This window comes from Harpia harpyja, chromosome 3 (genome assembly GCF_026419915.1).
Source record: "Harpia harpyja isolate bHarHar1 chromosome 3, bHarHar1 primary haplotype, whole genome shotgun sequence".
In the NCBI taxonomy this organism is placed as follows: Eukaryota; Metazoa; Chordata; class Aves; order Accipitriformes; family Accipitridae; genus Harpia; species Harpia harpyja.
The window spans coordinates 20,560,810-20,577,904 of NC_068942.1; the positions used below are offsets into that span (position 1 = coordinate 20,560,810).

The 17,095-nt window shown below is 43.4% G+C and overlaps 1 protein-coding gene across 2 annotated transcripts; it reads right to left on the reverse strand.

The window, feature by feature from the left end:
- Nucleotides 1-312: 312 nt before the first annotated feature.
- Nucleotides 313-17,055, reverse strand: SLC35A1 (solute carrier family 35 member A1). 2 transcript variants are annotated; one of them, XM_052781560.1, is made up of 9 exons: nucleotides 16,938-17,005; nucleotides 14,607-14,821; nucleotides 13,695-13,872; nucleotides 8,108-8,267; nucleotides 7,572-7,724; nucleotides 6,699-6,765; nucleotides 3,349-3,525; nucleotides 2,808-2,942; nucleotides 313-869 (listed from the first exon to the last, which is right to left on the reverse strand). In XM_052781560.1, the coding sequence occupies exons 3-9, from the start codon at nucleotides 13,829-13,831 to the stop codon at nucleotides 739-741; spliced, it is 960 nt and encodes a 319-aa protein (XP_052637520.1). In that variant the 5' UTR covers nucleotides 13,832-13,872; nucleotides 14,607-14,821; nucleotides 16,938-17,005; the 3' UTR covers nucleotides 313-738. The 2 variants fall into 2 exon arrangements, with proteins under 2 accessions (XP_052637520.1, XP_052637519.1); XM_052781559.1 differs by lacking the exon at nucleotides 14,607-14,821 and having other exon boundaries at nucleotides 16,938-17,055.
- Nucleotides 17,056-17,095: the final 40 nt, after the last annotated feature.

The following is a 17,095-nucleotide window of genomic DNA, read 5'->3' on the forward strand; positions in this document are numbered from 1 at the left end:
GACACAAGAACACATGTGAATCTTCCCCTGTACAGCTGGGGGTTGATAAAACAAGAAGGAGGAGAAGAGAGGAGATCTCTCTACCAGCTACAGCAGGTATAAAAAACATTTGAAAGGTGAAAGAAAATCTGCAACGTAAGAGAAACACCCATGTCATTCTGACTTTTTAAACCAAACAGCAAGTGCTACTTCTAAACACTTCTAGGTAAGTGATACTTGAAGAATGGTTATTCTGGTGGGGTTGTGTCATCTCATCTGTATCACCTAGGAGATACCTTTCCTGTCATTAATCAAACTGCAGTTGCCAGCTGGTTTAAGAGAAAATGCTGGCAGTAGTTGCTCTTTTTAATAGATTTTTATGAAGCTTTTGGGCATTTCTGCCCTCAAAGGGCAAGACAGTTTATCAAATACACAAAGAACCAATTTCCCCCCGTTATATACATTATATACAACTGAGTGTTCAGTTCCTTCATTCTGCTTTCCTTGTAAATGGGACTCTTCATTGTCCGATGTGAATGAAGAATACCTTCAATAAAACACCCAGCCACCTCCTCGGCTGTAATGTAGCCTCAGCATCAGCCACTGGAAACTTCACACATAAAACAGAACTAACTTCTGCTTTTAGTCTATCCCACTGAAACCGTTTCATGACTAGCTTAAGGCTCATTTTAAAAAAAAGTAGGTTTTTTTTTTTTAGAGTCCATTTTTTCTCTTGTCTGTCCATTTTTATGGACAATGTCACACAGTAGCAAGTCTCTCTTTTGAGCTTTTAGTCTCTGATGGCTGGATTTTCGTGGTGTCTTGTCGAGGTAATCCATAGAGGTAAATAGAAACACACACCAGGAAAGCACCCACGGAGAAGGTAAGAGCTGGAAGGAGACAAAATAGTTTAAATAAACACCGCTGTATAAGAAGAAATCTTCAGAAGAGTAAGCTGTATAAATTCTGATGATATCTGAACGACAGTATTGAAGTTACTCAAAGCTAAGCAGGACAACAAGCTGTTAATAATTCACAGAATCTAGACTTGCCCTCTGTCACCGAGATCTCTTGATTGTTTACAATCCCCACACCATTTCAGTTAGTCTCATATCAGCAAGAACATGGTGATGGTCAGAAAAGCAAGTGTGAAACATCTGCAGTTCCAGACACCATCCAACAGGCATATGTTACAATAAACTTAAAGACACAGTGGATGTGACAAAGTAGCCTGTGATAACACATTTGGTTTGCCTTTCCACTTCTAAGCAGGGTTAAGAAACACTATTGATGAGGCTTTCACAGAAAGATCACTGTCCTGGTTTCAGCTGGGGTAGAGTTAATTGTCTTCCTAGTAGCTGGTACAGTGCTATGTTTTGAGTTAGGTATGAGAAGAATGTTGATAACACACTGATGTTTTCAGTTGTTGCTAAGTAATGTTTAGTCTAAAGTCAAGGATTTTTCAGCTGCTTATGCCCAGCCAGCGAGAAAGCTGGAGGGGCACAAGAAGTTGGCACAGGACAGAGCCAGGGCACCTGACCCAAACTGGCCAATGGGGTATTCCATACCATGTGATGCCACATCCAGTATATAAACTGGGGGGTAGTGGGGGTGGGGCAATCACCACTCAGGGACTAACTGGGCATCGATTGGCAGGTGGTGAGCAACTGCATTGTGCATCATTTGTGCATTCCAATCCTTTCACCATTATTGCTGTCACTTTACTAGTGTTATCACTATCATTATTAGTTTCTTCTTTTTATATTCTATTAAACTGTTCCTATCTCAACCCACAAGTTTTACTTCTTTTTTCCCCGATTTTCTCCCCCATTCCATTGGGGCAGGGGGGAGGGAGTGAGCGGCTGCATGGTGCTTAGTTGCTGGCTGGGGTTAAACCACAACAATCACCAGTCCAGGTTTGATTTGTGTCAGCCATGAAGAATATGTTCTGCACAAGTGAATTTTTAAAACTAGCTGTGTTTTTCACCACTTGCTTTAAGGTGCTCTTTTTCAGCCAAACACCGATGATTTTCTCCTTATGCAAGCTTTCCTTAAGTCTCATCTCACTAATGCCACATCAGAAAGCTAGTTTTTCCACCATTACACCATACCATCTTTGGATTATGGTAGGAAAGTAAAAAATACCCAAAACTAAACAGTGAATGACTGCGCAGGAGCTACTGCGTACAGCATCAGACACAGACTTGATCAGGGAGAAAATCCATTGTAGTTGCAGGACAGCCCAAATCTGCCATTTCCTCTCAGAAATATTCACCACATCAGTCATGACCCCAGCTGCTGTTTGACTTGCTCTCACGTGGTGGTGTCCACAGCGCACAGGGAAGGTAAAAGTTAATGCAGTAGCAGGTATAACTTAACCAGGATGTGTAAAACCCTTGCAGAAATAGTTGAGGAATTAATTTGGCACTGGCTCTACTAAAACCAACAAGAAATGATAACTTATCAACAGCAGTCTCAGGTAAACGGCTGTATCACAAACTGAACTGCATCAGGAAGTGATTCATGAATAAAGCTGTATAAACTCGTAAGCTCTTTAAAATGGGAAAGAACCTTTCTGCCTGAGGTTGTAGGATGCCTCTGAAAGAGCAAATCGTGAATACCTTTGAAAGCACAGGATCACCAGGCACCTTACGTAACGCAACAGGGACGATACGTTAGTGCATAGGAGTCCTGGAGAAGACTTGAAGTTAAAACCAGAAATAATTCAAAGGAGGCACAGGTGATCGCTTTGGTATGAACTGTGTGCAGCCTGCTGGCCAGGAAGGAAACATGCACATACCATCAAATCAAAGGCAAAAGGCACTTACTTATCTGGAGGCCAAAGAGGATGTAGGATGCCACAGTAGAAAGAACAATGGCTGCCGCTGCAGAAAAGCCTTTCATAATGTTATCTGTGTACTTAACAACGACCGAAGTGTAGAGGCCACCAACGCTGGCAAGAACTGGAAAGCAGATGACATATTTCTATTAGAAAAGGTGCAGCAGGTTACTCTTGAAATGATGCATTTTACTCCACCAGTGTACTCTTTGTTTGGGCTACGTTGTCCTAATTGGTGATTTAACGCAACATTCAGCAAAATGGGATGTCTACGTGGCATCTAGTAGATCAGATATGACTCACTTAAAGTGGATCTGCTCACTACTCAGTTATTTAGACTGCTGTTTCAGCACAATTTTAAATTGAATAAGTGAATAATTTCCAAGAAAATGATACTTTTAAATAAAATCCCTCAAAACACAGTAAAAAACCAGTGTGTCAGACTGAATTTGTAGCTTCGTGCCATCAGTTCTATCATAGTTAAAAAAGCAAAACAATGTAACAAGACCCTAAAACCACAAGGTACTTACAGATAACAAACCAGACGTAGTATGTATAGCCATAGAAAAACCCTTTCTCATGAACTTGGGCTCCGTCTGACATGTACACACCGAATAAAGTCACCACAATCCCAGACAAGTACATCTGAATGTTCCTCACCCACAAGGAAGTATCTGAACTCTTTACGACCTTCTCAAAATAGACTCCTGAAAAAAACAAAACAAAACAAAAAAACCAATGGTTTCAGTGAGATGAAGTGTCATCTTTAATGATTCAGCATTCGTAGTGTTTTAAAGCCAGACAAGACTACTGGAATCATCTTGTCCTACAGACTGTTAAGTTTCACAGAAGTTCCCAATGCCAAGGACCCAACAACACATCCTACAAAAGCGTGCCTTCCACAACAGGATCATTTTAATGGGTACGTAACATCAAAAATAGATTCTATTTCTCTTCACAGTTGTTGTAACAATGAACCTCATCGACAACTGAAACTACTCATTTCTGCTTGATTTGCCAGGCTTCTGTCCAGCAGAGTTTCTTCTGTACAATTCTACACCAGAAAAAAGCGTTTCACCTTGGCACCTGGTATTTTATCCCCAGGACAGTATTTATGTATTTCAGTATGATGTAGAACTTTTTTTTTTTCCCTCCATTGGGATACTTGGCAGTAAAAAATTAAAAACAGGGGTGGGACTATATTACCTCAATACTGAAAATTCCTCAGAAGCCTTGTGCCTGCAGAGTACTTGGCAGAGTAGTGATGTTCCGAAACCACCGCTTCAGTGGATTACAAGAGCAAATCAAAACCAATGCTTTCTGCTAATTGAAACTACAGATTCGTTTTGAGGAAATGGAATTCATTTTAACCTAAAGCTCTTGTTCACAGTGCCACGCTGATGAGTGCGACTTTTATGCTCTGCATTACTGAAATTCCCCAAATACTTTCTCATTACTCTACTCAGGAGGTGTACGTCAGACTAAAAGGCCGACATTTGACAAGGCCATCACTACCTGCCTTTTTAACCATTGCTTCCACACCAGGACTCTGCTTATCTCTGGAATTTCCTCAGCATTTCAAAACACAGACAGCAGTTTGCAGGACTTGGATCTTCTCAGCCACTTCCACGAGCTTCTGTTGGGATCCCTACTGACTACAAGTTTACTGCTGATTAACGTCGCCCAAGATCCTTCATACAATATGAGAAAAGTATATGGAACTGACAAAGAAGGCACAGAGAAAAGACCTGTGGGTTAGAAGCCCTAGGCACACACTCCTCTGGAAATCCCCGAGTTAGCTTCAAGGAAGGTCTTCCTACTCTTTTAGTCATGAAAAATGCAATTTATAATTTCATACAGTACAGTGAATATTTATGGTGAATAAATTAGAGAACAGATTTATATTTCAGGGGTTCAAAGAATTAAAAAACCCAAAGAAATATGATACAATCTCATATGAATATACATTTTTGAGGTCTAAACAACAATACCAACAAAAAAACTAGTATTGTTAATGACTGCAGTGTTTAAAAGAACCCACAGTAATCTATCTCGAGATTTCTGCCCGCTGAGAAGACCCATAGAGCACAACCGGATGTAATCAATGTACCAGAAATTTGGCTTGAATATGAACCATATTTGTAAATTTTATAAACTAAGAAAACAGCAAGCAAACCAATGAAACCATGCTTTCAGATTTCTGAAAATGCATAAAAATTGCTCCACTGGGCAAGATGGAGGAAAGAACGGGTGCTGTTTAGGAGAAATCACTCTTCAGTACTGTTCCAAGTCACAAAGGATCTGGCATTATATATTTTCCAATGCTTCTATAAGCATTGTTGGGCCCCCGGATACTTGGAAATTATCGCAGGATCAGCAGTTGGAAGAATAAAGTTCCTTTCCATCTCTGAGGGACAAAAACATAACTTTTTTGACTTTGCTGGAATAATATAAAACACTTAACATGGTCAGTCCAGAAACTGAAGGTTTAATGCCAAAATAACTTCTTATGTGGACCTGGGAAGGAAGAGGAGGAAAGGAGTTTGAATAGGATTTATGTTTTCAACATGTAAAGCCCCAAGGGCACAAGGAGCTCCACTGATGAAATACTCTGTCCTCCCAGCTGCCTCCAAGCTACAGCTGTCAGTGAGGAAACGCCCAAGCTGCAATCCTTTTGCAGAAGAAAGCTGTATGCGTCTAAATCCTCTAGAGCCGCCTGCATCAGCCCTTTCAATGGTCTGAATCTGCAAACCTTTAGAAGCACAGCTGTCTACCCGTGTTAGCAGAGAAAGCTAGAGAGCTTTAGGAGACTCTGCAGGCTTCACAGTGAATGTTGTATTTTGTCTCATGGCTTGGGAGCATCTGTTGAAAGGAGTAAATTTATAACCTTCCAGGAAAAGTTGATTGAGCCCTACAGTCTTACTTGGTATTTCTGCTTCAAAGTGCCCATTTCACTGAAAAGATGCCAAACAAGAACGACACCCTCCTCCGTTCTTCCCCTGCCAACCAGAATGTTTTCTACGAGTAACAAGCGTGTATGCACAGCACAAGATTATTCTTGCAGGATTGTACGGTACTAGAGGTGGGTGATAGTACCTTGTTTTCTTACAGAGGGAGGGGAAAGAATCCAGTTTACAGCCAGGGAAATATGCCCCTGTGAGCCAAATTTCAAATTAAGTAGTAATTTGATTTTCCTTATTTCTCCACACCAGCTCACTTGTCCTCAAGTTCTGGTCTCCTTCTGCAGAAGCCAGAGAAAAACTACTCTGAGGGGAAACACTCATTGTAGAAACCAACCCAAAAATCCTTCATGCGGTTTATCTAGGCTTCCTGCTACTCATCTTTCTCTCCACCTTACTCATGCTCCCTCTGCATCTCAGTTAGATTTACCACCTACAGGACTACAGCAATGTGTATTTCGGGGCTGAGTTAGCACAAGAACTGAGCAAGGAGCTCAGTTGCCCTTATAAAAAATGCAAGCATTCCATGTGGTCACCATAAAGGAGCTATTCACTGTAAAGCCAACTTTATAAAATTGATGTACATTAATTAATTGTTCAGAGTGAGTCATTATGGATGTTCCCCCACAGTATTATTCTAAGCATTTGAAAGACACTTCCACTTGCAAACCAGCATTCTAAGTTGCATCACATAAAACCAATAGTATGTGCTCCTAGTCATTTGCTTGACAACTGGAGTAATCATGTCATGAATCTGCCACGATTACTGCAAGTAGAAGGTAATTATGGGCAGAAGGGATAAAGTCCTTTTTTATCTTCTAATCAACAAAGACTGTTAACTAATGTAGAGTGTTCTGTTTTAAACAAAATGAATTCTCCGGTCCTTTTGTTGTGACCTGCATACAGGAATAATACTATACCTGCAAATCCTGAACACAATACAGCAACAGCAATCGCTCCAAACCCTAGCCATGGATTCTGCTCCACCTGCAACATCAACCATTATTTTAAAAAGGATGCAACACTTCAGTAATTTACAGTAATCAATTCCAGAGCTGCTACTTTAAGTACAGCAAAATTATTAGCATTTCATTACAGTATAAAATGTACTAGAGCTGTCCTTCAGATTAGCTCAGTGTAGCTGTGTGGTGTTTCATTTTCTGTGTGTGCTCTCACCAACCCTTGCAGTGCTCAGAGGCACCATCTACTTGGCTGTGGCCAGTCTTCCCAGCTGCATGACCTGCCTTTCTCACTAATGCCGCTGACCAGCGGCTAAGACCTAAGAAACAGAAGACACTTGTTTCTTCCTGGAACGGGATTAGGTCAGTGCCTCTGAGGGGTGTGTTTAAATGACATACCCACACCCACAAGGCACTGGAGTTTCCCTCCTAATTCCGCCAAGTGCTTCCATTCCAAGTTCTCTGCTCCAACAATTGCAATGATACCAGGGCCAACTGCTGGAAACAATGTATTACTCAGATACTCCTATGATGGTGTCTTAGACTGATTATGATAGAACTCTGGTAATTTATACTAATTGTAGCAATCAGTTGCCTTTCCAATAAGTGAGACTAGAGCAATACCGCAAGCCTGCCTGAACTGGTACACAATAAATGCAAAAGTGAATGATCAAACTAGTGGTTATGTTGTAGATGAAGTGGCTGGAAATAGGAAAGGGATACTGCTGTGTAGAATGTAAGAGACCTTACCTTAATCCCAGCTGCCGTGAAGTGAAATACAAAGCATAAGGCAGTTTATTCTTCATTGTGAAGCAGCAAAATGTGAACTCTTACCTGTACTTTTGTAGCCTGAGCAGGCTTCCACTGAACAAGGGTAACACCACCGCACAGCATGAAGACAGAGAACCACTGCAACTTACTAAGGGTACGGTTTAGCATTAGGACTGTACATAAAGCTGTACAAGGGATCTTCAACTGGTATGTCACCTAAAGAAGATGGGAATATAGTGTAGAGGATGTGGTTTTATAAACTCCTCCCAAACAAGAAAATAAAACAGAGAATTCAACTACAGAATGACAAATTAAATTTTATATTCATTGATTTCCTACAGATCCTTGGGGTTTTGTACCATTGCCAATTACAATGGAGTGAATTTGAAGTGACTCTAGCAGTGAGTGGGTTAGCTCAGAAAACCAGAGCACTGCAACAGAGTGTATGCTCCGAATGTAACAAAGCATCATTTGGCTTTTAAGACTGAGGCTAAAGAGGGTACTGTATGCTACACAAACAGATACCTAGCACACGTGCCTCATGAAACCGTAAAGAGAAATGTATTTAGAGATCAGTTACTGACAAAAACGTCTATTACCTGGTACACCGCCACATCCAAGTTGCTAAGAGCCACAAATGCCATATTGTTTTGGAGAGCATACACCAATGATGGTACACTTAATTTTAGCAATTCTGTAGGACTTCCGAATACATTTTCTTTTAAAGATGTTATTAACCTTGTCAGACTTCCAGTTTCTCTGCAAAATAAAATAGTAATATAACCGAGGGCTCTCCTAAACTGATATTTGAAAACAGAAATCAAATCAATGAATCCTTTGGGAAGGCTGAAAATTTGTTCTCAACAATCAGTTGTACCTTCTGCTCATTAAAGAAAAATTAACTGGGAAAAAACAGTGAGGTTATCAAGTAGAAACCCCTGAAGGTGAAGAAGACATTCTGGAACCAGGAGGTTAGATGCATTAATGTGTAATAAAGTAAACAACAACAGCAACCATGAACACTGCAAACAGTGGAAATAAGGCACCAACTATGCAGGCAGTGGGACAGAAGGTTGTCATTCCCTCCCCCTTTTTTTAGGGGGGGTATTAATATTTGTGTGTGATGTCAAATGCCCGTGATTTTCCAGATCCCCTTTAACGTGGGCCTCAGTACAGCCAAAAAAGATGGTATCCTTGCACACTACTGAGCTGGAAACACCTCTCATTCCTCAGCCAGCCCTGGGTTCCTCTTCTCACCTATGCTGCGGGAGATGCTGGACTAGCACCAGCACACACATGAAGAGGTCTGCTGGGGCGTGTGGCAGCTCCCTGTCACCTTGCATCTTCACACGTCTCCTTCACGTACTTACAGTGTGTGCAAGAGCAGGCAATGGGGAAGAACCTGTTGCTTCTTGCTGCTGTCCCCTTTTGCGGCTTGCTCCTCAGCTTACTAAAGCTGACCTCTGCATTGCTAGTTCTCCCTTATCATTTGTACATCAATGTGACATTTCTTGCTTACTTGTTGCTGCTACTCAAGTCCTCCCCTTCCCAGCTTCCCCCAAGTCCCATGTTCCCCTTTCCATTCTTCTCTGGCTTGGCCACTGACAAATACCAACATCCAAAATCACTTCTGTCCCCTCCCACAGGCCTCTCAACTTGCAACCTGTATCGCTCTTGAATTTAACACTCCTTTTGCTGCCATTACACACGCATATGAAAAAATGGCTCACATCCTCCTCAGCGCTCCAGGAGCCCAATTCCCCACGTTTCACCCACGTCCCAATTTCTTTCTTTTTCACAAATGTACATCATCTACCTGCCCCAAACTCTTATTAGCCATTACCAAAATTAGCAATCTCTCTATGCCCCAGGCTCCTTCATTAACCACCTTATTCCTGCATATTTTCCATTCCTGATCAACCCCTGACTCTGCGCTCCAGGTTCTTAAACTTTTCCTCTCCAAAGATTTATAGACTCTCTCTTCTCATGATCATTCCACCCGAGTTTCTCTCCTCCCTTGCCTTCCTCCCTGCCTGGCACCAAGCATATACCTCCTTTTCTCCTTTCGTTTCTTGTAGTGAGAGCAGTCTTTATGCAGGCAGCTACAAGGGATTCTTTCTGCATTTTCCCATAACAGAGAGCACACACAAAAAAACAGAGTCAGGGGCAGGGCAGTTACCAAACAGAGGTGAGTATGGTTTCCCACACACTTGCTGTACAATCGAGGTCACATGTGAAGCTCTGTCCTCACATAAGGGGATACTTTGCTTGGGACAGACTTGGTGACACCGAGCATGTCACATAGGTGTCTTCTGCAAGACATGTCAGGCCACAAGGGACAATCACTGACATGAAAATCTATAGACAAGTAGTACTTAAAGCTAAGTTTGCAATACAAGGAAGGGGAAGAGTTCATGCTACAGCTCACCATGGTTAATTGCACTAAATAGAGAACTGCATAAAATATTATGAGTCACGGACATTACAGGCAAAATCATTGGTTTACTTATTCCTCAATGTATTTATTATATTGCACAGCACTGGGAGATAAGCAGTACAAGAAAACTTAGAGTTCCTGGTAACACCCAAGTGCTTCTATCTGAAATGTCTAACTGCAAATAAAATATAATTAGTGCAGATACAGTTCTCTTACTCTGTGAGAATAAGAAGTCAAAAAAACCCCAAACCACACAGTAATAGTGGCTTCTAGTCAATACTAAGGTGGGCTGTCAAACAGGAAAATAATATTTAAACTATACCTGCTTCTGTTCCAGACCATGCTTGGTGAATTAGCTGGTCACAAATTTAAAGTCAAATCTCAGCAGTAATAGTAGTTTCTGAACCTCTAACTGTAAGTTGAATTCAGTACAAAGATCACGTGGAGAGAGATTTAAATCTACACAAAAAAGAATTTAAAACAAGCCTCTGTGTACAGCTGCTAATGCAAAATAAGGTGCCCAAAGATGTACACTGCAAAATCAAATAAGAAAATAAAAAATGATATGGCTTGAATTCAGTGTTTTTCACATTGATCTAGATTTGACTTAAAAAACATACTCTGTTTTTTTTAATAGATCTGAATAGGTGAGAGATACTAATAACAATCAGTTCTGCAACAGAAACCTGCATTTGCTAGAAAAGCTGAAGTTAAAACTAGAGTTTGCAAAGCAGCTCTACTTTTCTTCATCCATTGCTAAGTAATTAAGTACCATCTAAGAATGTAGACAATGTAATTACCAGATGGTGAACTGGACTTTAAATAAATATGAGAAGTTGGGAGTACAGTTGAGTAAACAATTAACAGAGCTTAAATGATCATAAACTTCTCTTTTGAAAGACAATCTTTTGGCATTCATCCATTCAATGTGCCTTTCAGGAGAAGCCTTCAAAGTAAACACAGCAAAGGCATAGTGTAAGAATGTGTAAGAAAAGAAATTCTGCAGCCAGAACAATGCGAGAGTCACACTCCAGTATCCTGTATGTTGCAGTGATCAATGCTGGCTGTTTCAAAAAGAAAAAGGTACCCACCCAAATGTATCCCACTGTACAGAAAAAACAGATTGTATTCTACCTTCTAACTGGTTATTAAACTACAAAGGCACCTTGCCTTAGGTGAGACAAATTGGTTAAGACTTTAAAACTGGAGGAAGCTGTAAAGGAGACACTGCAGGAAACTGTGCTGGAATTTATGCTGTTCAGTATATTTGTAAGTGATCTAAAATGGGAGATTGCTAGGAAATTGGCAAATTTTGCTGATTATACTCAATTATATGTGATATCCAAAAGGAAACTTTCAATAGTTGCCGAAGGGTCTCTCACTACACCGAGCAGAATTCACCAGATCATTTGCCATCTGGGAAACAGCTCAGTTACCTGGACAGCAAAAAAAGGTATCCGGACCCACCAGCAAGCGAGACACCCTACCAAGAAGAGGTGAGCACGGCCTGATGAATAGTGTCTGCCGGTGCCCATCTCTCTCTCAACCATGGAGAAAAAAACCCCACTAGCTGACCAGATCAGAATAGATATTTTAACCTTCAAACAGCTCAGTGAATCAGATTCATCCCATTTTAATTGGCAAATAAAGCTCAGTGGTCAATAAATGAGAAAGAATCATAGGAAATGACAACCCCAAAATATAGCAACCATCTCTAAAACAGTTACGGGCATTTGGGAAAAAGATGCAAGTAGCTCTCTGACAGTACCAGCTCAAAGTTCAGCTGTGTTCAGAGAAATGAGCAGAACATTACGAATCCTTAGGAAAGGAACCGAGACCAAGGCAGAAAGCATCTTCACCCCTCTGCCTAATGCCATGGCATGTTCACATCCTGAATGCTGCATGCAGCTCTGGACCCTGTTTCAAAAGGAATGTAACAATACTGGAAATGCTGTGGAGATGGGTACTAGGATGATCATGGAAAAATTAGACTAGGACTCCCAGCTTAGAAAATAGAGTGATGAAAACACAATACAGATCTGTAGAGATATGAAGATAAAAATGAAGGGAGAAAGATTATTCATGATGTCTGCCAACACAAGAAAACAGAATCCAGTGAAACTGCTAGATAAAGGGTTTATGGAAAAGTACTTTTACGTATACTGTGTAATTATATTGCAGAAGTCATTTCACAGATACAGTAGCAGCTAACAGTTCAAAAAGAAACTGGACAATCTCACAGAGGACAGCATCATTAGGTGCTACAGCCACAGCATGCACACAGCATCCCGGCCGGGAAATCCATAAGCTTCTGCCACCAGCGAAGGAAAGCTCACGCCGTGCTTGCCCTATTGCTTATACTTCTGTTCTAAGCATCCTCTGCTGCTACTGTCAAAGGAAGGATGATGGGCTACATGGATTTTTGGCTGTGCAGGGCTGTTCTAAAAACATAATAGACTTCTGAGTTAAAAGTAATTGCCTTTTTAATTATATCAAGCAAAAAGACCATTCATATGTTTAACACACACGATACTACTGACCCTGAACAAAAGGCAGACTGTTTAGCCTGCTGAACTAGGCCCCTCTGGTATACTATAAACAGCCTGGGTCCCAGGTGCACAAGAACAGATTGAGAAATTATACACACAGGTGAGGCTACCAAATGCCACCCACAGGTCCCTCACTATTGAGAAATGTGGGCTGCTGCAGTCTCCAGAAAGCAGGCTGGATCAGAATCCACGCTGGCCACAGCACCGTGAGAACCACAGCACAACCACTTGTCAGCAGAGACACTTCTGCCAACATTTTGTGCTGGCAGAGTGAGAAGCCCAGGCTGCATAAAAAGAAAAATAGAAGTTTGCCACTGGTCACACTTGCCTTTTCTAACGCATTACATTTAATGAAAGGTTAAACAAAAGGCAGCTCGCCACAGCTGCCTTACCAAATTCAGATATTGTCTCATTTCTAAAGCAAGTAAAATGCCATTTTGATGTTACATAGAAAGATCTGATAAAAATCTGAAGTACATCATGTGACTTCATGATCCTCTAGCACAAAACAGCCAGCCTTCTGATGTACCAAAAGCTACAAAGGGATAGGCAGAGACCCTAAAAGAACAAATTCTACCACAACAGCAAGAACTGGGCTTTGGAAAAGTCCACAATATAAAGATTCTTCCAAGGATGTAGCACAGGGAAGCTGAGAGGAAAGACAGCAGACTGATGGCCTCCCTACTCCAGATGCTCACCTGTGGACTAAAGTTCTTGTTCTTAGTGGCAGTCTGGAATTACAGAAACTCCAATATTTTCTGACCACAGTCTTTCAGCATTGATTCCCCAAGGTTAAGAGAGACAGCAAAATGTCTGTCTGCAACACTGCTTGGGAAAATTTATGGGTAGGAACATTACAATTATATATAACTCAGCAGACGACAGCTCATAGTCCAGCTTTCATCTACACCAGTATTTTAAAGATGCAAAACATCGCAGATAATCCATGCTGACATTTGAACCTAATCCAAAGCATACAAAAATAGAAAATATGTAGAAAGGACACACCTGAATATTGTGCTGTTTACAAGGCAGTTTCAGTTGAGAAGGACTCACAAGCTCTAACCCGCTCTAAAATGACTCTTCCGCAGAATGACTATCCAGCCATGTTCTCAAATGTATCCGTACTTCGGTATCTGAGAATCTGAGGTTAGAAGCAAGGATTCATTTTCAAATACTGATTAGCATTCCCATACTTACTTCGCCAAGATGCCCACACTCAAGAACAACTTGATAACTTCAGTGATGCACACAGCCGTTGTTGAAAAGTAGAGTTCTGTATCCACTGTCCTTGTGTACCGCAATGCGACCGTGTACGTTGCAGCAACCAGGGTCATCACTGTGAGGCAGTACAACTTGAACAGTAAGGTGACATTTTCTGAAATGAAACAAAGATGATGACTCAGCATGCCCTTCATTTTAATTTAAGAACTGCAACAGGGTGTTCTCCAGCTGGAGGACTGCATCAAATACTACTGCGGCAGCATACAATAACTAGTGCTGTGAAACACTTCCTATACAAAGTTTAAGTCAAATTTTAAAGTCTCTTCTCAAAGAAGCTTGTATAGGAATTTCAGGTATTTGAAAGTAAGGTGTCCTCTTGCCCTTATAAACATCCTTCATTCTAGAAAAAACTAATCAGAGACTAACATTTATCTGATAGTAATCAAAAAGTCTTTCTGTGCTTTCCTGCTCTTTAGCTGACAGTAAGTGCTTGCTCTTAAAGGGCAGCTGATCCTCTCCACGTAGTATACTGAAGTCTGACACAAAGAATGTTGGCAGACTAGTAAAAGCAAGGAGAGAGGAAAAGTTCAGTATCAGCAAAGAAGGGAATCAATCTAGCAAATCTTAATAAATAAGGCAGCATTTCCTTCAGCCTTATTTTCCACGTAAGTTAGCAGAAGAGTTTTCCTTAGAACAGTGATAGGACTTCACACAAAGGCCTTCCTTGAAAAATTATTCACTGTAGAAAACACTAAGGTTATGGCTTTCCAAGTAAATTAAACCAAACAAGGACTATGTATCATCTGTGTTATCCCCTGGATCTTCCCCACTGCTATACTCCAACAGTAGCAATTCTTCTAACAGTTTTGCCCTGGACCAACTACTAACCTGCATAATTTGGGAGTCAGCCTGTCCCAGGTCTACTGGTGAAAGGCAGTTTTTCATACAGCCGCCCTCCTCTGAGGCCTGAGAGTTTCATCGGGCGGACGAGGCCAGGCCACGCCAGTTCATTCCCATGTCAGAGAATGGCTAAGTCTGCATCCGTACCAATAAAGAGAACAGTGCACAACTCCAAACAGGACTTCTCTGCATGAAGGCACGAGCTACAACATGAGACATGAGCAAATGTATGGTGTCTACAAAACCATTTTTCAAACCGGCAAATTATTCTTTGTTACGTATGGCATCTGACAGGTGGATGTTGGTCGTTCAGTAGCATCTTTCAGGCAATTATCTGTCATGTTCTGAATATCCTAACGAAACATACGTTAATTAGTATAAGTTTATGTTCCTCCGCTGATTAGGGAATGAGCTAATAGATAAGCTCCGGGCAGATTTGTAATAACTTTGTTGATTTAAGATGGGAAAGAATTGCTGAATCCAGTGCAACTGATGTTTTGGTTCATTTTTCTTTCAAGCCAGTGATGTCTTCTGTTGCATAACATTTCTGCAAGGTACAGTTAATACCTCCTGCTGCTGCAATCATTTAAATTAGCTAGTTTCTTATAGATAAAAATCTTACCTACATCAGTAACCACTTTTAAAAGGTAGAGCCAATTAGTTTTTGGACTAACAATGCTTAAAAGAGACTTACAAGCTGTAATCCATTTTCAAATTAGGTTTGGATTGCGGGGAGGGTGGGGAGGGGCAGTGGGAATCAAAGGGCATAACAACCAGGAAATAAAATTAACCCAGTCCAGTTTTACAAAAATGTATTTTCTAATGATACTTTAGTACTGACAGAAATTATATTAACAATGTGTTTTTACACATCAAATTTAAGTCTATGTACTACCAAACTAAAACTGAATTTAATCCTTGCCTATATTAACTACTCTTTAAAAAATAAATAAGCGCCCCAATTCGGCAACAGTTTGCAAACTTGGGTAAACCAAATGCAGCAGGACATAATGAATCTAGCAACCATACTAGGCCGTTCTAGCGTTATGTAAAAAACTATTTGTAGTTAGTTTTCAGCGTGAACATTTCTCCAGCCTGGCTCACATGCCTGCATCAGTACTAGTGCAGCACTGGGGGCAGAAGGAAAGCATGGCTGGGGCACCCATATGCTTCTGCTGCTAAGTCTGAACTTCTACCAGCTTCAGGAAAAAAAAAAAAAAAAAAAAAAAAAAGAAGGAAGCTGTTGCTTCTTTCCCAGAGCTTCTCTCCCTGGTTCCAGTAAACCCCACTCGCAAGAAACGATTTCCAGCAAAAGGGACCAGACAGGCCAAAAGCCTCAGGATAGAAACACGGGCCTCCCACGCATCTCCTGTAACCACTCCGCCAGGGCTCTTTTAAACGGCAGCCCCAAGGCCAAGCCTGGCACACGAAGCACAACCTGCAGCCCGCCAAGGGCTGCCGGGACGGCGGGCACCTCAGACCCGGCCTCGCACATGCTGCGGGGAACCCTCCTGCTCCCGGCCCTCCTCCTCCCGGGGTTCCCCCCCTCCCCGTCCCCACCAAGCCTGCGGCCGAGAGCTTGCGGAGCCCTCTGCAAGGCCCTCTACGGGGGGAGCCGGCCGAGGGACAGGCGTCGCCTTCCTGAAGGGTTTGAGCCCACCTGGCTGGCCCGAGGGCTCTGGCCTCGGGTCGGCCGGGGCTCTGGCGGCGTTGCGCACACTCCGACGGAGCCCCCGGCTCCGGTGGCGTTTTCGGGGACGCCTGCGGCGCCCGCAGGGTGGGTGCCGAGGAGCAGGGGGGTGCCCGCCTGCACCGGCGACCGGGGCCTCACGGCCTCGGGCGAAGCCCCAGAAGCGCTGCGCCACTTCCCGGCGCTCCTAGAGCGGGAACCGGCGACGGGAGCCGCCACCGCTCCGGAGCCGGCCGCGGCTCAGGGCGGTCCTGAAGGCGGAGGCGCCACCGGCGGCCCCGCCGACCCCAGGCCGGGCCGGGCCCCTCACGGGCGGCGCGAGGAGGGCGGGAAGGCGGGTCGGGAGAGCCCCTCCCCGGCGCGGCCGCGCGCGCCCCCTCACACCCCCTTCCCCCCGCCCCCGCGGTGGTGGTGCCCGGCGCCGCAGCCCGCGGCGGGGAGGACGGTTCCACTCCCTCTGGGGCGGGGGAGGCGGGGGGGGGGGAGCCGCCGGCGCGCGGGTCGCGCTTCGCAGTGCGCGGGGCGGGATCGCCCCCCCGCCCTTCTCCGGCCGTGCCTCCCTCCGAGAGCCCACGGTCCCCTCCGGCTAACCCGCGCCGCCTCGCCCCCCGCCGCGCCGCCGCCCTCACCTTTCGGAGGCGACATCGTGCCCGCACAAGGCGCCGAGAGCGCCGGGTCGGAGCCGTCGGCCGCGCCCCGCCGCTCCTCCCATCGCACCATAGAGCGCGGCGCGGCTGCCTAGAGCGCCCCGCCTCCCTCGCTTCACCATCGAGTCGGAGGCCCGTCT